Genomic DNA, 21124 nt, shown 5'->3' with positions numbered 1-21124 from the left:
AGTTGTGCAAAGGCCCTCCCGGCCACCGCCGACACCTGAGCCTCAAGTGTCAACGCTGAATCCAGGAGGACCCCCAAACTGCGGACCTGTGATTTCAGGTGGAGTGCAACCCCGTCCAGCACAGGCTGCCACCCAATACCCCGATCCAACGCACGACTGACCAGGAGGGCCTCTGTCTTGTCGGGATTGATCCTCAGCTTGTTCCTCCTCATCCAGTCTGCCACAGCGGCCAGGCACTGGTTCAGCATCCGAGGGGCTTCCTTGGAGTCAGATGGAAACGAGTAGTGGATTTGCTTGTCATCTGCGTAGAGATGGCAACGCCCTCCAAAACTCCGGATGACCTCTCCCAGCGGTTTCATGTAGATGTTAAATAGCATGGGGGATAAGATAGACCTCTGCGGAACCCCACAGGTCAATGGCCAGGGGTCCGAGCAGGTGTCCCCCAGCTTCACCATCTGGGAGCGGCCCTCCAGGAAGGACTGGAGCCACTGCAAAACCGTGCCACCGAGCCCCATCCCGGAGAGCCTCCCCAGAAGGATACCATGGTCGATGGTATCGAAAGCCACTGAGATATCCAGGAGAACCAGCAGGGTCACACTCCCCCTGTCCAGTTCCCTGCGGAGGTCATCCACCAAGGCAACCAAAGCCGTCTCGGTGCTGTGCCCAGGCCTGAAACCAGACTGCGAGCAGTCCAGAAAATCGGTGTCATCGAGAAACCCCTGGAGCTGCGTGGCAACCACCCGCTCCAGAACCTTGCCCAGAAATGGGAGGTTGGAGATTGGTCTGTAATTGTCACAAACATTTGGTAGGAGTATTCCTACCAGAGCGCTAGCAAGTGGAGGAATGTGTGATTGCATGTCAGTTTATAACCCTAATAAATCTGCACAAGCTGAAAGACCCTCTATTTTGTTGTGCTTCAGCTTAATTCCACTTCTTTGAAGACCACTTTCTTTTATATATTTTTCCCCAGGGCTACTTTGGGGACCCTTGGAATGTCTTTGATTTCCTCATAGTCATCGGTAGCATCATTGATGTCATCCTGAGTCAGATTGATGTAAGTGTAAAATGAGGACAACTAGCATTGCAGGGATTTGGGGAGGGGGTGTTGGTTTGAGTGTTGGACTAGGAGACAGGGTGACCAGGGTTCAAATCTCTGTTTGATCATGAAAACCCACTGGATGACCTTGGGTATGTCACATTCAAAGGCAAACTCCTATATCAAACTATAGCAAAACACTCCTTTTCTCCCCCCAAAATCCACATCTGAGCCAGTCCTGGTTGTGATATATATATATATATATATATATATATATATATATATATATATATATGGGCGAAGATGATCCCAACAATGGTACACTCCCCCCCTTCCGACCAATAAAGCTCTTGGTTGTACAGCAAAAAAAGAAATGAAGTGAAGGCACAACAGCAGCAGCCGCAACAACATTTCCGAAGGACAACTGTAAAATTGAAGAAGAGGTTGGGGGGGTTGGGCAGCTTCCCAACCTCCAACTGAAGATAGAAGAGCTTTTCTCAACTTGATGCTTTCCAGATACCCTGGTCCACAACTCCATTGGCCATGTTGATTGTTAACAATGGAAGTTTTGGCCCAAATCAGGACATCAGCACACTTTTTAAAAACACGCATCCTTTTTGAAACATCATTTTTCCTGGGGTCATTTTTGCTTCAAGACCCTTCCACTGAAGCAGATCCTGTTCTTAAGGCACTGCTTTCCCTGGGGTCCTTTCTCTCAGGATCCTTTCACTGAAGGAGAGTTAAGGCACCCCTTTTAAACACTTCTTTCAGTGGGACCCACGCCGTCTGATGGAGCATTAGCATTAACCCATTGCTCCATGTCACTGAACCAAAATGACCCAAGGAATCTGACATATCCCATTTCCCCTCTTTCTCTCATTTTCACCTGCATCAGGAGCTCAGAAGGTGATTTCTCCCAGTCCCCCCTCCCCAGTTTCTCTACACTTAAACTACATTTCAGGGATGAAATGCAATGCGTGACAACTGGAAATAGTTTTACATTGTGTAAAGGGCTCCATGGCACTTTGTCCCTGAAATGTCTTAGAAGTGCGTGGAAACAGGAGAGGGCTTGCATCTGATGAGGTCCTTAAAGACTGACTGAGAGAATGAAGTTAGTAGCATAAGCTCGCATTGACAACAAGATTCTTTTCCACCCATAGACCTATTCTTGATCATAGCTTACAGACTTATACCTCAAAGACTTCATCTGCTCTGTTATCCCTGTGTCCTCTTTAATATATACTCTCGGCAAATAATACGTAGCTGGCAAATTTAGTATTAAATGAAGCTTGAAATGCCTTGCCTTATGGTAACTGCAGATAATTTCTACTTTGCTGTCCATGGCAACCATCTTTCAAATATCAGCTTATTATGTTGATATGTAGTGTGCCTGTCTTTTATTGCTGCTATACTGCTATATAAAGCAGCCTTTTTGTATACCTGTGTATGACTGATAGAGTACAGAAAATATCATATGTAGATAGCACGTGTGTACCACACCCTGTACATCTGTAGGTACAGAATACACAAGTAGAACTTACTGGTTTTAAATGTCTTCATGTGCTTTTTTGTGCTTGGTGCACTGCTATTGCTTATATTTTGAGTTAGCTTTGGGCCAGTAATGGTCATGACTAATTCCTTATTTCTAAGAAATCATACCAAGGATGTCTTCCTATATGAAACTTAAAACTCTGCCTTCCTTTATAGACTCCAGCATCCAGGAAAAAAAATGCTGCCCTTCTTTAAAGACCAAACTTACCCTATCAGCCAGTATTGAAGTTGTAGAAATCAGCTGCTCAAAGACCAGTCTATTTGAAGAGATAGTTTCCAAGCCTAAGTGGAGAGGGCTGGTCTAAAGCTGTACTCAAATATTTCCTATCAATAGTCTGCTGATTTTTTCAAAAACATTCTTTCTGAGGATAAAAGTTATCCTTTTAGACCTAGTTCGGAGGCTTTGGGAGTCTATTCACATTTACAGAAACACTTAGTTCTCTCACTGAGTATAACCTATCAAGCAGATGGCCAAAAGTCTCAAAGGGAAGATCTGTCACCTTTTCCCTTCTCCTTGCTTTAGAACTTCCTGTTTTGTTCATCATCAGAAACAGGACTAGCTCTTGCCCTAATTTTATCTTTCATGTGACTGATCTTCATATTAGAATGGTGCTTCCTTTTGAATGGCTACTGGCTGCAAAAATCTAAGAAGAGATCAGGATTATCATAGAAGTTTCCCCCATCCCCTGGTGCTGGCAGAATCACATAACCCCATTTTGTTCCATAAGACAGAAAGGCATTCCCACTGTTACTGTTTCTTTCATCCCAGCATACTGTATCTTTAGTTTGTAAACTTAGTGATTATGCTAAGTTTGTGCTTTCTGTGTTAGCTTCCTCTCTTTTCCCCTAATTCATTCATTGAAATAATGTCTATATTGATATATTGATTTCATAAATTCCCTGCTCAGATGAGCGTAAAGATGATATCCTTTATGACCATTAAAAAACTCCAGTTGCATTACTTAAGGCACTTCCCCAGATATCATATGTTTGTATATGAGAAACACATTATTCAGATAGAAACGGTAGCCAAGAAAAAGGAAGGAACATATTGGAACACAGATACAGCAAATACATACATACATTTCTTTTCTGCTGGATTCAGTGTGGCCACAAGGGAGCCACAGTGGTTCAGTGGGTTAAACCCTTATGCTGGCTGAGCTATTGGCCTGAAGGTTGGGTTGCAGACCTGAAGGTTGCCAGTTCGAATCTGCAAGATGGGGTGAGCTCTCGTGTGTTAGCCTTAGCTTTTGGGGACATGAGAGAAGCCTCCCAGTAATACTTCTGGGTGTCTCCTGGGCAACGTTTCTGTAGACAGCCAATTCTCTCACACCAGAAGCGACTTGCAGTATGTTCTGAAGTCACCTCTGACATGATGAAAAAAGTGTGGCCACAGGGACGTAAATGTAAATTTACATACAGGATCAGGAAATGGGTTAATTTCTTAAATGATGTAAAAGATTTCTTCTCTTAGATAGTTTTTATTGCAGTTATTTCCACTGATAAAGGGAAAAAATCTATTCCCCACTCTTGAAGATGATAAAGTAAAATGTGAGGCAGACTGAGAGCCAATTCCTTCCAAAGATACAGCCATGAAATTCCACAGTGATATTCCTAATAGGGAGGCTTGATGTTGAGAGCCCTGATCTCTTATGAGGTGCATAAAACATCTGACATCTGTTTTAAATCTCACTCACTAGTGATTTCTTTAGTATCTGACTATAGCTATACATGCAACATAGATTGATGTAGGCATCTAACAGAGGAACATACAAATCTTTTAAAATGGCCAAGAATGTCCCTGTGTTTAGGGCTATTCCCAGTTTCATGTAAACTAGATCTCTTGAATTTTCTGTGTTTCAGCTAAAAATTGCCGTAATGATGGAGGAGCTGTGGAACTGTTGAACAGTTTAGTGCTATTTATACAGTTTACAGTTTAGTGATATTTTCTTTCACTCATTGATCAAGACCATGTCCTTATTGTATCTAATTGCTTTGTTTCATCCATTACTTTATCCCTTCCTTTTATCCCTTCCTCCTTCAACCTGTCTTTCTTGTTGTAGCTGTCATGGTTAGTATCTTCTATAATCTCACTCCGTCAAATAAGCTCTCACTCATCTAGTCCTTCCTTCCTTTCCTCCTTCTCTCTCTTTACCTGTTTGTCTTGTAGCTGCATAGTTAGCATCTTTCATTATTTTACTCTGTCAAACAGGACTTCTCTCACTCCTCTCTTCCTTCCCTTCCTTGCTCCATCCACCTGTCTTTCTTGTTGTAGCTGTCACAGTATATCTTCTATAATCTCAATCAAAAAAGGCTCCTCTCACTCCTCTAATCCTTCCTTCCTTCCTTCCTTCCTTCCTTCCTTCCTTCCTTCCTTCCTTCCTTCCTTCCTTCCTTCCTTCCTCTTGTCTTTCAAACTCATTCTGACTCCCATTCCTCTATCTTTGCATTGCAGTTGTGGAATTCCTGACTCTTTTATTCTCTTGACAGACAATTCTTGCTTCCAGTGGTGGTTTGTACTGCCTAAGCGGTGGCTGTAATGGCATTGTAAATATCAGCTGCATGAGCTTGTTGTGGACCATCTGTTTTGTTCATGTATCCCTTTCTTTCCCTTCCTAGACCATTCCTTATTGCCATGTCCTGCTGTGTTAGTGTGGATTGCATGAGACTGATGACAACAGTGAGTTTTCAGAAATAGTCCTCTAATAGAGGAGAGAGTAAGTTGTCAGTCTCTGGAGATTACATTGGTCCTGGGAGGGAACAAGCCTAAAGGCATGTCTACCACCCTTCCAACTTCTTGAAGTATTTGTATAGCATTCACCCCCAAAAGAAATGGTCTTGAATTAATTGAATGTGTAAAAGCTTTGAAGGCAATTAATTGTTGTTCCTTTGTTTGTCCCTTGTCCCAAACATCTACCAAAGACAGATGTCTAGATAAGAACATTGTTTGTTAATTGCTTGCTCAGAAATAAAGCATTGCATATTATGCATAGATGGCGAGCAAGAATATGTAATATTATTTATATTTATTTATCTTTAAGACCTGTAAAATGTACTATTGCATAGTGCTAACAGCTTCTTGCATTCTGCTTTTTATGCTAAATATCTAGTACTGCTTTGATGGGTTTTTTTGCCCATAATTTCACAGAGGGAGCAGTCCTACAAAACAGATGGCAGGAACAGCATTGGCAATACAATTGCCAATTTTGCTTTCTGATGTACAGCAAATGCCTGCAAGCTTGTCTCTAAGATATATAAAATCCCATTTTCATTCCCAATCCAGGCTGAAAACTGTACTGTGTAGCTTTATTATTGAAGAAGATACAGTCAAAATAGAATGTCCTGTAGCTTATGCACTATCTATCAAATGAAACTCTGAATAATGCTTTTCCTACTCTGCAGAAACAGAAATCTATGGATCAGATTGACACTGAATGCATCCTATTACACAGACCCATGTGAACTAGTCTGCAGAAATGGCACAAGATTGATTGTTAGATAGCCACTGATGTGCTTTTCCCTGCAGTGTTAGAACATATTTGTGCCACAAATCTAAACCAGTTTAACTGCCTGAAAGAGATGTTATTAACTGTAACTCTTCATAGATACACCAAACTACTAAGACTGGTTCCTAAGGCTGGGAGATGTGTTTTCAATTATAGCATCTCTCCAATTTTCACTAGTAGCATAGATACCATTTGTGATGGGACTAGATCATCCAGTGCTACCTTCTTCTTGACAACCTGTATACTATGCCTTGTGATCTTCCCTTTCATTTCCATCATGCCATGCTGTTCCTATAAGTTCTGATGGTTCAGACTCATTCTTTGTTTAAAGCCAGCAGTCCAAGAGTTCAAACAGTGACAATCCAGGAAGGAATTACCATTGGGAATCAGTGTAATGGTGATGGCATGAATCTTCCTGTATTTTTCATCAGCATGCAATCAACAATGTAGTTTTATCCCATCCCATAATTTAGCATGCTGTTGACCCTGAGCCCCTAGTTCTACCTGTGTTGCAACCATTGCTGTGCTTATTGCCATGGGATATGTTCACAGACCCAACCACTGATGATCCAGGAGGCCATCAATGCTGGAGAAGCCACATCACAGGTATGCTTGTTTAATTCTTTATTTATAATAGTCATACACCCCATTCAAGTGGACATCATATGAAAATAAAGCATAGTGTAGTATTTGAAATACAGTAGAGTCTTACTTATCCAACATAAACGGGCCAGCAGAATGTTGGATAAGCAAAAATGTTGGATAATAAGGAGCAATTAAAGAAAAGCCTATTAAATGTCAAATTACATTACAATTTTACAAATTAAGCACCAAAACATTATGTTTGATAACAAATTGACAGAAAACGGAGTTTAATATACGGTAATGTTATGTATTAATTACTGTATTTACGAATTTAGCATCAAAACATTGCAATGTATTGAAAACATTGATTACAAAAATATTGACTGATAAAAGGCAGGCTGCATTGGATAATCCAGAATGTTGGATAAGTGAGACTCTACTGTAAATTTAATAATTATTTCAGAAGCCTGGGAGAATAAAATATAATCGCTTGACATCAAAAGCTCCCAGATCACCATCTTATTTCTCAGATCAAGTCAAGGGCTGATCTGCCACATGTACTGGGACAATTACACATTTGAACAGTGCCATTATGGCCATGAACTCTTGCCCCAACACTGACAAATTAGCCTTTGTTTGGATGTTGAGGTTACCCAGAACAAGCTGAAGGCCTTATTACCATGTCTGAGACCACCTCCTGTAGCTCAGCAAAGGAGATTGTTAAACAAGGGTGGCAAATATACTATACAATCAAGACTCTATAGTGGTGCTGTGCTAAAGTGAAATCTTGGAGAGGGAGAGGGAATAAATTATAGTGCATAGTATACTCCTGCTGTGTGTTTTTTCAGTATTGAAAATTCAGGTAAACAGTACTGAGACAAGTCAGCACCTTTTAGCCTCTCCTTAACAAGTTTCAGAATGCATTCCATGTCAGTTCCCCTCCTCATCCACAATTAAATCATGGATAATAGCTTTATTGTAATGGCCATATATGATGAACAAAACAGATATAATGACAGATAGCCATTAGTTTGCTTCTGTCTGCTTATTTTCTCTCACTTCCACATGCTCTTTCCATAGGCTTCTGCCATAGATCCTGATGAAACTGGCCGGATCTCCATCACTTTCTTCCGGCTTTTCCGAGTCCTGCGCCTGGTAAAACTGCTAAACCGAAGTGAAGGCATTAGAAACTTACTCTGGACCTTTATCAAGTCCTTTCAGGTAAGAACATCACTTTGGCTGGAAGGGTACATGCACTACTCCAGTTGAAAGAGGGGTTCTGAAAGTGGGATAGGGTTGGTTGAGGTGGAGGCAGGTATTATTTTATTTATTTACTTTATTTTTATCCCACCTTTCTCCGCACAGTTTCCATCCAATCGCTTTGTGTAGCAGTTATGTATGATCCTTGATTAATTCTCTGTTTTGCCCCATAGGCATTGCCTCATGTGGCCCTGCTGATTGTGATGTTGTTCTTTATCTATGCTGTAATTGGAATGCAGGTAAGAATATGGGACGGTGCTTGCATTTCCCTGGGGCAAAATCCAGTCATGAAACCTCTCGGGAGAGAGGGTCAGAAATCACATTTTCATTTCTTTCTCTGGAAGACTTGCTGTATCTCAGAATCTCTGTCTTTCTCACAGCCAAATTACATGTTAATTTAAAGGCCTTGGCCTTTATCCCACCATACCATTGTGCCATCAGAGTGGTAATTCCATTTATGCAATAAGAACAGTATTGCACTATAACAGGAAATCATGAAAGTTTTTTTAACAGAACAACCAGAAACAACTGGCTAGCATGATAAACACCTTTGCTTTTAACAAGATAAAGACATCAAAATGTCAGGGGGTGGTGTAATCTATTTCTCTATCAGCATGACCTCTCACAATGAGAAATCTGGGCAGTGATGGGTGCCCTGAAATGATGTCAATTTGATGGCTAGCCCAATCATCTCATGTTTTCCTACAGCTTCTTTTACCTTTTAAGGAAGGAAGGATGGAATAGTAGCTTTTTAAATTATACCACTAGGAGCTGTCTACCTAAGCACCCAACTAAACAGCTGAAATAAAAACCCACAGTGTCAGCAAGGAAACCGATAAAAAGATACAGATTTATTAGAGAAACCCACAACAGGAATAGATGCCTAGCACAAGAATGGGTTCTTGGCAATGATGAACTAACCTTCTGATTTACAGATGTTTGGGAAAATTGCTTTGGTTGATGGAACTCAAATAAATCGGAACAACAATTTTCAGACCTTTCCACAAGCAGTGTTGATGCTGTTCAGGTAAGCCTTTTTTGATGAACAGAAGAAAAAATACACCACGAAAAGGATACTGTTTTACATGAATTGTTCATACACTAATGTATATGTACAGATGCACATTTAGAAATAATTACAACAATATATCTCATCATAATGGCAAATACTATGATCTGAGAATCTCAGCGCCTGCTTAGTCTAGTACTCAGAACCTAATAATTGTTGGGCAACCTCAAGACATCCACTCTTCCTTCTTTTTTTAAATCTTGGATTTGGACAACTTTTCATACAGAGGACATTTTCCAATATAGGACTGTTCCCTAACAGAGCTTCAAATGCAAATCTGTGAATGAGGTACACATAGACTAGTTTCCAATCTTGGAACATTTGACTTTTAAGCAGAGGCTGGGTGGCCTATTGTCAGGAGTGCTTTAATCGTATTTTCCTGCATGGCAGGGGGCTGAACTAATGGTCCTTGTGATTTCTTCCAATTCTATGATTTCTTGTTTTTTTAATAATTTTATTCATTAAAAAGTAAATATTAACATTAAAAATAGAGCACCAAGATAAAAACATTAACAATAGTTACATGGAACATGAATTATATCTTCATAATTTTGAAATTAAAAATTAATTCCTTTGAAAATTTTCATTCTGTTGTATTAATCCTTTCCAAGGGGCCTGTGGGTCAGTGGAATATCACTGTCTCCCTCATTGGTTTGATTTGCATAAGAAATAAATGAGAGTTTCATTGCCTCAAAGACATTATTATCTTTCTTGTCTTTTCCCAGTCTCACTTATCATGTCAGTGTTTCTGATAGTGCCAAATTGCAAACCCTTTGTGGAGCTTGTTTTCCAAAAGGAAACAAATCAAAAAAAGGAAAAGAAAAAATGAGTTATATGAGACAGCATACTGTTGACTAGGAGTAGAATATTACGTACAGATCAACTAAAAAATGTACCAAATCATCAGTTACAGGGCTTGGAAAACTGTGTTTTATAGCAAAAGAATGCATATCCTCAGCATGTTTTTCCCCATTTCTATAAAAATTGTTCAGATGAATTTGGTACATTTGACAAGCTTCACATTTATATCATAGGTATTTTTTATCAAAGTGTGCTTATTGTTTATTGGTATATGTGATTTTATTTATTTATGATTTGTTTTTATTGCTGAGTTTTATATTGCTTGTTGCCTGGGTTTGGCCCCATGTAAGCCGCCCCAAGTCCCCTCGGGGAGATGGGGAGGGGTATAAAAATAAATTATTATTATTATTATTATTATTATTATTATTATTATTATTATTATTATTATTATTGGTATTGTAGGATTTCTCCAATTACTGGCAATGACCTGTCTGGCCACTAATAATAAAAAGTAAAGCAAATCCTTATGTATTATTTATCACCCCTAAATAACTGTTGTAGTGCCAATCTCAGATCAAAAGGTGATATGTTATTCCATCATGAGGACGGAATACCATATCACCAATTGTATGTCCTGCCTGAATCCTTGTATCATTTCTCATTTATTGTGAAACAGCTGCGTTCAATGGCTCTGTTTCTGAGGCTTACAACTTGCAGGGCAAATTGCAATGTGTGCCAAAACATACAATCTGCATAAAAAATAATTGAGCTTTGGAGCAATTAATAGTGAATAGTGGCACTTCACGTTTTATTCACCCTACAATGTGGCAGATGATCCTTGTTTGTGATTTTTTATATCCCCCCATTTTAATTCCTGCAATTTGGAAATCAAAGACAAAGGATTGCTTTTGATTTTACAACATATGGAATTAGACTTCAGGAGTACTGATTTCTACACCTTTTTGAAACTAGCATACACTCTTTTGTCCAATTAATGCATTCTGGAAATCTGGTCGTGTCTCAGCTCATTTCTTTCACCAGGTGTGCCACAGGGGAGGGCTGGCAGGAAATCCTATTGGCTGCCAGCTATGGAAAGCTGTGTGACCCTGAATCAGAGTATTCTCCTGGAGAAGAATACACCTGTGGCACAGGATTTGCTTATTTCTACTTCATCAGCTTCTACATGCTCTGTGCATTCTTGGTATGTTCTTTTTTGCTGTCCTATCATGTGTATTTCCTTGATTAGTATCATATTATTGTGGAACATGAGTAAACATACTTTCATCAGCATCTTTACTGGCTAAACGAGAAGCTTATAATAAACTGAACACACAGGGGAAATATATCAAATTGCTTCCTCTCCTGCATTCCCCAGGCTTAGTCTTTTTGCTAGGTGTAACTCTTTTTTTCCTCACTGATGGCAGGCTATTCAATAATAATAATAATAATAATAATAATAATAATAACAACAACAACAACAACAATAATAATAATAATAATAATAATAATAATAATAATAAATTTATTCTTATATCCCGCCTCATCTCCCCGAAGGGACTCGGGGCAGCTCACAGTAAATTGGTGTTAGTGAATGCTTAACTTAAATCTCCACACTTCAGCCATTGACTGCCTGTGATCCTCAAGTCTACCTAGCAAAAAGCTTTCTCATAGATAAAGTGCCCGTAGTCCTATTAGACCAATGAACCATGGATGGTTTGCCTAAGCAACAGGTACCAGAATTAATATATTGCCTTTCAAAACCAAATACAATCAAAATTGGTTCTGAAGCAGAAAGAAAGTGGAAAGCAAAGGGAAAGAATGTCTCCGCTGAAACAGGCTTAATGTTCTGTGCTTAATGTGTTGTGTGCAAATTACTTTACAAGTAAGCATGTGGAACCTGATCTGAATCAAGCCTGAAACAAGTGAATAAGGAAACTTTAAACTTTCCGGAAATGAATTGTCCTCCATCCCCATTTGTTTGAGGTGGGGAAGGGCTATAAATTGAGAAAATGATCAGAGCTGCCAAGGGCATTTTTCTTCTTCTCCATTTTTAGTTTCTACACCCTTAACAAAAACTAGTGGGAGGGGAGCCTGCAAATGGGAGGGATCAAACCTCCTTTATTTGTGTGCAGAGAGCCTGATCTCTGTTGGGTCTCCTCATATTAGCCAAGTAAAAACACAACATAATTTTTTTAAATTTTTTTATTACTCATATCAACCCTAGAAATATTTGTAAAGGCTTCTTGCTGAAGAAAAAAAATAAACTCTAGTCTTCTGAAAGCTTTGATCCTTTATTATGGGCCATTCAATGGTCACATAGGCTGTGTGGTTCTGGAAATTGTACTTTAGTTTTTTCTCCCCAATCTCTGCCAAGTTTCATCAGCCAGCTGCACAGAAACAATTTGCTGCAATAAAATGCTATTGAAGGATTGATCCATGAGTTGTTGGCTGACTGCACTCCAGCTCAGTAGCATCACACCTTACCATGTTTCTATATGTTTTGTCAATTCATTTCTCCTTAGATTATCAACCTCTTTGTTGCTGTCATCATGGACAACTTTGACTACCTCACACGGGACTGGTCCATATTAGGTCCACATCATCTGGATGAGTTCAAAAAAATATGGGCAGAATATGATCCAGAGGCCAAGTGAGATACTGTTACTAAACTTGTAATTAATTATTCAATTGGCAATTAAAGTACAACTCGGCATTTCTTAACAGAAAAAAAATGTGAAGTTAGATAATGCTTAGAAAACCTTTAGTCATATGTGAACTACAGAAGGAGTTTGTGTGCTATGAAGCCCAGAATGCCATACCATGCTATTTTGGCTCTTCCAAAATTGTGAAGAGCCATAATACACTGGAGAACCAGAAGTAATAATTTATCACTCTTAGTCAGCTTTTGGGTCAATGTTAAGATTGATTTTTGTTTTAGCTGTTTCACTGTCACAACAGGAGCTCCCAGTGGAGCAATGGTGCTGGCAAGACTGCTGACCAAAAGGTTGGCGGTTCAGATCTGGGGAGCGGGATGAGCTCCCGTCTATCAGCTCCAGCTTTCCATGTGGGGACATGAGAGAAGCCTCCCACAGGATAGTAAAACATCTGGGCATCCCCTGGGCAACATCTTTGCAGACGGCTAATTCTCTTACACCAGAAGTGACTTGCAGTTTCTCAAGACACTCCTGACACGAAAAAAAAACCCTCTGTCCTAACAGTGTTTAAATGTCTATTAATGCAATGTTTAAATGGAGGGCAAGTATTTTTCAGCTGAAGATGTATTGATGGTGGTGATGGAAGGGATTTGGGGAAATCAGTGTGGATCTGAAGGATTGCATTAGTCCTACCCACTACCCCACCAAGACTGATTGTATGATTCCCATGCCAAGTCAGCAGACTAAGGTAGGGGTGGACTGGAAAACTATTCCTTCTCTTAAATTATGAACAGCTACTGCCAGGCAATGTAGCTTGAAGTTGATACATCCAAGGGGTTCAAGAGCCATTTTAGCCTCTTCAGTTCCCCACTGGCCTGCAGTTGCATACCCACTAGTGCCCGGAAATGCTGCTTCAGTTGACCAGAAATCATGTCCAGTCTCCAGAATGGCACCCTGTTTGCTGATTCAGGATGGGAAGCTCCCCAAAACAAAATTTAGGAGACAAAATGATAGAAAGTATCAAAAAACATTGAAGGAAGGGGGCACATGGAGCTCAGGATTTCCACCCTTGATTTACAAAAACGAGCAACAGTAATTTGAGGTTTCCCTCCTCCAGCTCCCTTTGGTTGCAAGGTATTTCAGTCCTAATAACATTTATCTCAAGATGCCTACCTGGAATTCCCATGAATTTATTTGAAAGGACATTTATAATTGAGGTATGACTGGGCTACCTTTCCTCAGTCTTTTCCTTCCTATACTTGACTATTTAAAAAAGACAGGGATCCGCATTCTAATTAAATAATAACCATCATTATATGGTAGCCATAGAGCCACCATAAGTTATAAATGGCTTAAATGTACACAACAACAATAACAACAACAACAAGTATTTTATACCCAAGGAATGGCAGGATAAATTTAGAATGGATTAACATTCTGAAGACTGCACAGCTTGTATTAATACTGAAGCTATATCATGTGTATAAAGGATCTTCCTGAGACTTAGGATGTTTTTCTGAACTCATAATTTACATGCAATGGCTGGTTTATGTATTCAATATCCTGCAAAAAATGAAATACAGCTCTTTCGTGTCAAAGCTATTTATCTTCTACAAGAATGAAACTGAAGTCTACTCTAGCTTTGGCTCACATCACAATGTGCTATAACTCACAAACAAAAATCTATATTCTCATATGTTAAACCTGTAGATAAATGAACATTGAAATGTAACGAACAGAGAGAGAAGGAGTTTGATTCATATAGTTCTGCCTATATAATTTCATATACAGATTCACAGTTCATATACAGTTCTGTCTATATCAATCATATACAGATTCACAAGGATTATGTAAGTGAGCGTTTACCTATTCACTAGGCTTGGAGGAAACTGGGATCCACTCAGTCTACATAGCGGCCTTATCGCTGTTCATGAGCACTAAGGAATGGGTCAAAAATATACTTTGGACTGTATGTGACATCAGCAGATCAAATGCATATAACTAGGTGTTGTATATATCTTAACTGAGAAAGCATGAGCCAAATAAATAACTGAACTGTGACTTCCAGGTTCCCAGAGTGAGGAACTGAAGAGCCATTTCTACAACAGGTGATGTCACAGTTTTCTCTTGTTCTTCTTCACAGGGGCCGAATCAAACATCTAGATGTGGTCACTCTGTTGAGACGAATCCAGCCTCCCCTGGGCTTTGGGAAGTTTTGTCCACATCGTGTAGCTTGCAAGGTAGTGTTTCATTATAAACTTAGGACTAAGTTCTTATCTTCATGCCCATGTTATTTCTGTCTTCTGTACCAATCAACATCATAATCTCCCATGGACTATAGTAATTTTTGAAAAGGCATAAATGTACAAAGATTGGTATTTAATGCTACAATCTGATGTTAAGGTCAATACATTATGATGGCTGTCAACGCTGAGAGACCTAGATGTATTTTGAGTTTATCTATGCATGTGTGAACAGAAAGATAAATAGGAGAATTTTTTAAAGACATTTGATAAGTTTATCTGTGGAGGGAACAGGAATGTGCATGGCATCTCCAGCTCTTGGAACCTCCCTATGGAAAGGTCTGAAGGGAAAATGTAACAATATCCTGGTGAACACAACTAAAGAACCCTCTGATCAGAAATCTTACTAAAGCGTGCTTCCCATTAATGTAGAGCTTTATGACAATTACATGAGTACACTATTATAGTTTCCCTTAAAGCTTTCTCACTGGGAGGGTGGTGGTAGAGAAGGAAAATGCCTTCCCCTATTCTCTTCAACACCTGAATCATTGTCCCCTGGGACAACACTCACATTTATTTGTATGTATGGTTGCTTTTTTTTCAGCGCTTGGTAGGCATGAATATGCCCCTGAATAGTGATGGTACAGTTACTTTCAATGCTACCCTCTTTGCTCTGGTGAGAACCGCCCTCAAGATCAAGACAGAAGGTGAGAGACGAAACCTATCCATGGTTAAATCTGAATGACTCTATTGTGCTCTTTCATAGCAGCCATTATTCATCTTGTGAGTGTGAAAGAACATTTGTCACTTTATATGCTAGTAGGAGCTCTGCTGACCTTAAAATCCATTACTGCACAATTACACAAGCCCAACGGAAGATGCTATAAATCAACAGTAACAAATGCCTTTCTGGTGCATTTAATCATAAGACCTCAAAGTGTCACATTCTCATCTGTTGTAAATTAACATAAGTACCTTCAGCGTGGACTCATGCCAACAAGCTGTTTCTGGAACTTCCGGAGCAGTTTCAAGAACCTAAGCTTTACAAAAGACAAATGTAAAGAATTTCATCCACCTGAGACCTGATACACGAGAACATTCTTATTAATGTAAGCATAGTAATTATAATCTAATCTTGTCTAGAGACAATTCAAGGCATTGAACCACATGACAACGGAAAAACAACAACTCATCAAAACAATTACATATAAATAAATATACACCTATCTGAAGCAATACAAGGAAAACAGTCAACAAATACATGTAATCTTAAATTTCACCCACAACTAATAAAGCTATTATATTTTAAAATATAATATTAGTTCATGAATAAACTTTGTTTGATGAAAATAAATAATACATGCTCAATTATATGTAAATACACTTTAAATGTTACATCACCTACTGATGCATTTATGTACTTGGGTAAGTATAGTCTAGTGGACTCAATTGTTACTTACACTTGTCCTTAGATGTAGCCATCATGAGAGTAAAATGTGATACCTGTGAAAAGTCATCCTATGATTCCACACAAGTGTGGCATTGTGTAGTGGAAAAGTTGTGAAATTAAACCAATTTTGTAGATAAACTAATTAATTAAAAGGCCACTGGCAAATTCAGCATGAGTAGCAGCTGATAAAATCAAGGGCAAGGACAGTGATCAAATCACTGTAGCTGACTCACTGTCAAAATCCAGCTCACTACTGGACTAGATGCTGTACATTTCACATTCAGACCCTGGCTTCTTCAAATAAAAAGCCTTCTGGTTGAAGCAGAAGTCAGTGGGTCAGATAGGCCAATGATCCAATACAGTATAGAACCATTTGAAAAGACTGTTTGGTGATTTTGTAGGTAACTTTGAACAAGCCAATGAAGAGTTGAGGATGATTATCAAAAAAATCTGGAAGAGAACCAGCATGAAGCTCTTGGATCAAGTCATTCCACCAATTGGAGGTAAGTCTTCAGCCTGGCAATCAAGAAAGAATGTACTACCCTCATACCTCTTCCTACTTTGTGAGTAGGCTACCTATCTTGAATCAGCTTTGCATATTCCCGTACAGCCTGGAATGTGCAGACTGGCCCAGGTACTGTTGCTGATTAAACAGAATTATTTCCCTGGTGTGTGCTTCTTTAGACGATGAGGTGACTGTGGGAAAGTTCTATGCTACCTTCCTCATCCAGGAGCACTTCAGAAAATTCATGAAGCGTCAGGAAGAGTATTATGGCTACCGACCCAAGAAGAATGCTATTGAAATCCAGGTCAGTACAAAATGGAGCACAGCAATCCAGTATGTTTCCACCTGGTCCTAAGAGCAATCGTATTCCAACTACAATGAAGAACAAGAGGGTGAGACACAAATGTACATAACAATTCATGCATAAGCTTGAGTTTAACTGGATCATCTGGTTCACACATTTCCCCTTCTCCTGTCTTTCTTCATAATCAGAAGAAAGAAAAAGGTGTGACACAACTTCCCTTTGCCATTTTACTGGTTTTTGGTACATGTGAACCAAGCTTAATATAAATTCTAGTTTTTTAAACAAACCAGCTATCCTATTAGCATCTGAATTATTTGTTATATATCAAAGTCCATATATAACAAGCTGGGAATCAAGGAAATAGCAACTGAATCATAGTATATTGCCCCCCCCCCCCCCCAGACTACATAGGAGAAAGAGAGATGGAGGCACACAAAAGCAAAAGACTTTACTCAAAATGACAGAGGTTTATTCCTGTAAAACCTGGCTGAGCATAACATGCTAATACGGCAATTTTCATAAAATCATCTTTCTTCCGTATATTCTTTATCTTTTGAAACCTCAAAATGGTACTGTCTGTTAAAGCATCAAAACTAGCCTAGTTTCTACAGATGGCGATCACCTTAGTGCTTTTCTTTTGTATTTTGAAGACCCATGGTTTTTGAAATTATTCTTGAAAGCTTCAGGCATCTGGATCTATTGCCATTCATCTACTAATTGACTGTTCAGCTTTGGAATATAACTTTTCTAGGTAATGACAGTTTAGCTGTGTTATTCATTGATTGATTGATTGATTGATTGATTGATTGATTTTAATCTCCTCTGTTCTCTTAATTCATTTCTACTAAACACTTGGAAAATATTGTAATTTATCCTACAATAATATTTAAATGAGAAACTATTTCTGTGAAAAATTTAAAAGTGATTTTAAAGAACCCAATCATTTGCCTGTTTCCTGCCCACATAACTTTGGCACAATGACTTCTATGGAGAGAACATCATTAAATCTGCACATACAGAAAATGTCAAATACTTTGAAATGTGTCATGTTATTACATATGTGATTCTCAAAGTTAATGTTTTTGATCACACTTCTCAGGGAGTTATAATCCAAACAGTACTTTCCCATCCTCTACTTGTAGGTACAGCAGATCATGTTTTGGTAGCCCTAGAAGCTGCCAGAGTAGAAACATCCCCTGTCCCTGGTATCAACATCAGCATCAATTCATACTGTGTGGAAAGTTGTATGGGAGATTACTCGATAGGGTTTGGAAAATAGTGCACAAGCCCAATCCCCAGGTCTATTTTATGGATAGAAAAAGAAATAGGAGCAGGTGACTTGGATCACACTCTTCTCCCCACTCTTCTGCACCATCACTTTCCCACTGTAGTGCGAATGACACATACTCATAGTAATCCTTTCCTCCCACTTTTCACGAGGCTGGCCTGAGGACCATTGAAGAAGAAACTGCTCCTGAGATCAAAAGAGCAATCTCTGGGGATCTGACTGCAGAAGAGGAGCTTGAAAGGGCAATGGTAGAGGCAGCAATGGAGGAAGGCATCTATAGGGTAAGTGAGCATGGAAATAATATTCCCATAATGGGCATTTAAAATATCCCTCAAACATAGTTGTGTCCGTGACCCACTTACAGTCCCTATTCACACAACAAGTCACCCCCTTTCACCACATCAACCTCTCTCACATGGAAACACCACATCGTTCTTCATCATTACCACCACCACCACCAATTGGTTTTTTTAGTTGTAATGAGCAGTTGTAATAAAAATGGAATTAGGTGGAAGGGTTAAATTCTATTGTTTCAGTCTATGGGCCTGAACAATGCAGAGTCATCTATAAATACATTTTCTAAAGAAAGTGACAAATATGATAGCCTGAGACAGTTTCAACATAATGTCCAGCCTGACTTTAAGAATGATTGAATGTTTAGTTCTTTCTCCATCCCCGCCCCCAATATGGGATATAAAGGATTTAAGAAGCAATTAAGTGACACAGCTCCTGACTTTTCTCTTGATCTCAGAGGACAGGTGGTTTGTTTGGCCAAGTTGATACCTTCATGGAACCCAGCAGCCCTCTTCCACCCCATGTGGCCAGCCAGAGACCTCTGCAATTCACCGAGATGGGAAGTGAAGAGCTGGATTCCCCTGTGTTTCTTGATGATTTCCCAGCAGGAGGAGGCACCAATGTGAACAACAGCAACAGCAATGCCAACAACAATGCCGCAACCCGGTAAAACCTATTGTGGGAGATGGAAAAAAAGGCCATGGGGGCAAATCGCTCAGTATCAACATTAATTTCTGGTTTGGTCATGAATGATGATATGCAACCTAGAGAATGCATCAAGCAGCATTTCTGAATCTGCAGATAAAAATTTAAACCAGATGTTCTCTTTGCCTTCTTTTTAAAAAATGAGGGAACGTTTGGGTGAGCAAAAATAGAAAAACAAAGATAATTAATTTTTGGAAGTAAACAGAAAGATTCCTGCCTGCTTGTTGTATCTAGGAGCAGTTCCATGAGATAGTGAGCATTGCTGCCACATTCCCTGGAAATGTTTCCTTTGAAAGTGTTTTGAGAACCTATAATAATAATAACTTTATTTTTATACCCCGCCCCATCTCCCCGAAGGGACTCAGGGCGGCTTACATGGGGCCTGGCCCGATAAAACAAACAAATAACAGTAACAAAGCAATAAAACAATTATCCCAGTAAAAAACATCAACATCAATAAAAACAATAATTAAAATCAACAAGCAGGATACAGTGTTAAAAACAGGAGACTAATTTGTAGATCCCAGGCAAAGTGCAGAGTGTTACGAAATGGGAAAAGGAAATTTCACAGTTGAATGGACAATAAAGTGCGGTATAAAATGGCAAGACAACAATAATGAGACTATTATGGAATGGACAGATAGATCAATCCAGCAACAACTAAACATTGAAGGCCTTTTGGAAGAGCCAGGTTTTTAAGCTCTTCCGGAAGGAGAGGAGGGTAGGGGCCTGCCTGATCTCTCTAGGTAGAGAGTTCCAAAGCTGGGGGGCCACAACGGAGAAGGCCCTCTCTCTCGTCCCCATCAACCGTGACTGCGAGGGTGGTGGAAGCGAGAGAAGGGCCTCCCCCGACGAGCGAAGAGAACGTGTGGGTTCATAGAGGGAGATGCGGTCTCTAAGGTAGGTGGGTCCCAAACCGTTTAGGGCTTTGTAGGTGATAACCTGCACCTTGAATTGTGCCCGGAAAATAAATGGCAGCCAGTGGAGCTCCTTAAACAGAGGCGTTGAACGCGCCCTGTAATTCGCTCCAGTTAAAAGCCTGGCTGCCGAACGTTGTACTAGTTGTAATTTCCGGGCCGTCTTCAAAGGCAGCCCCATGTAGAGCGCATTGCAATAGTCCAGTCTAGAGGTAACTAAGGCATGGACCACCATGGTCAGATCAGACTTCTCGAGGTATGGTCGCAGCTGGCGCACAAGTTTTAGTTGTGCAAAGGCCCTCCCAGCCACGGCCGACACCTGGGCCTACATCAGGATTGTGCAGTGTAAATTTCTGCATGCTGCATCACAGGTTGAGAATGCCACATGACACTTTTGTTGAATGGCAACATTGCATGGCTGAATGCACACCTAGATAGAAGTGTCCTGAAGGATTACAAGAACCCAGGGCCTGTAACACATATGTTGAGGGTGGTCTGAACTGCATCCATAGTTTTAAAAAGACATATGGTTTTAATGCTTTTCTAACATTTGTATTTTGTATTGTTTTAGCAGTTCTGTTTTATATGTATCATAAGCTGCTTTCAGTTCCATTGGGAGACGAGTGAGATAATTTTTTTTAAAAATGCATATAAAAATACATAAATAAATAAATAAATAAATAAATAGAAAAGTTGTATAGAAATCAAATCAATCAGTTAATCAGTAATAGTCTCTCACTAGCTTACAATAGCCACAAGGTGTTCCTATTTGTTGTTACTTTAGTAGCCTTCATTTTTCAAAACGTTGTATTGAAAAGGCACTATTATGTATGAAAGGTATGGAAGCCAAACATGGATTGCCATCCACTTTTGTGATACTGCATATATGTGTGTGTGTGTGTGTGTGTGTGTATGAAAAGAAATGTATGGAGACATTTGGACAGAGTTACACTAAA

At 39.5% G+C, this 21124-nt stretch overlaps 1 protein-coding gene across 2 annotated transcripts in view; it reads left to right on the top strand.

Annotated features, from left to right (window-relative positions):
* The window catches only part of cacna1s (calcium voltage-gated channel subunit alpha1 S), a 91451-nt gene that overhangs the window by 58242 nt on the left and 12085 nt on the right, over positions 1-21124 (top strand). The window contains exons 28-41 of one of the 2 annotated variants that reach the window (XM_062978421.1): positions 971-1054; positions 5078-5134; positions 6646-6699; positions 7759-7899; positions 8112-8177; positions 8874-8965; positions 10850-11009; positions 12331-12458; positions 14606-14702; positions 15310-15412; positions 16557-16658; positions 16840-16964; positions 18405-18533; positions 19004-19212. In XM_062978421.1, the coding sequence (XP_062834491.1) occupies positions 971-1054; positions 5078-5134; positions 6646-6699; positions 7759-7899; positions 8112-8177; positions 8874-8965; positions 10850-11009; positions 12331-12458; positions 14606-14702; positions 15310-15412; positions 16557-16658; positions 16840-16964; positions 18405-18533; positions 19004-19212 (1547 nt within the window). The remainder of the gene's footprint in view (positions 1-970; positions 1055-5077; positions 5135-6645; positions 6700-7758; positions 7900-8111; positions 8178-8873; positions 8966-10849; positions 11010-12330; positions 12459-14605; positions 14703-15309; positions 15413-16556; positions 16659-16839; positions 16965-18404; positions 18534-19003; positions 19213-21124) is intronic. The other variant, XM_008109796.3, reaches the window with a different exon arrangement.

The sequence above is a fragment of the Anolis carolinensis genome, chromosome 4 (genome assembly GCF_035594765.1).
Source record: "Anolis carolinensis isolate JA03-04 chromosome 4, rAnoCar3.1.pri, whole genome shotgun sequence".
Classification (NCBI taxonomy): domain Eukaryota; kingdom Metazoa; phylum Chordata; class Lepidosauria; order Squamata; family Dactyloidae; genus Anolis; species Anolis carolinensis.
This window is presented reverse-complemented; position numbering and strand designations above follow the sequence as displayed.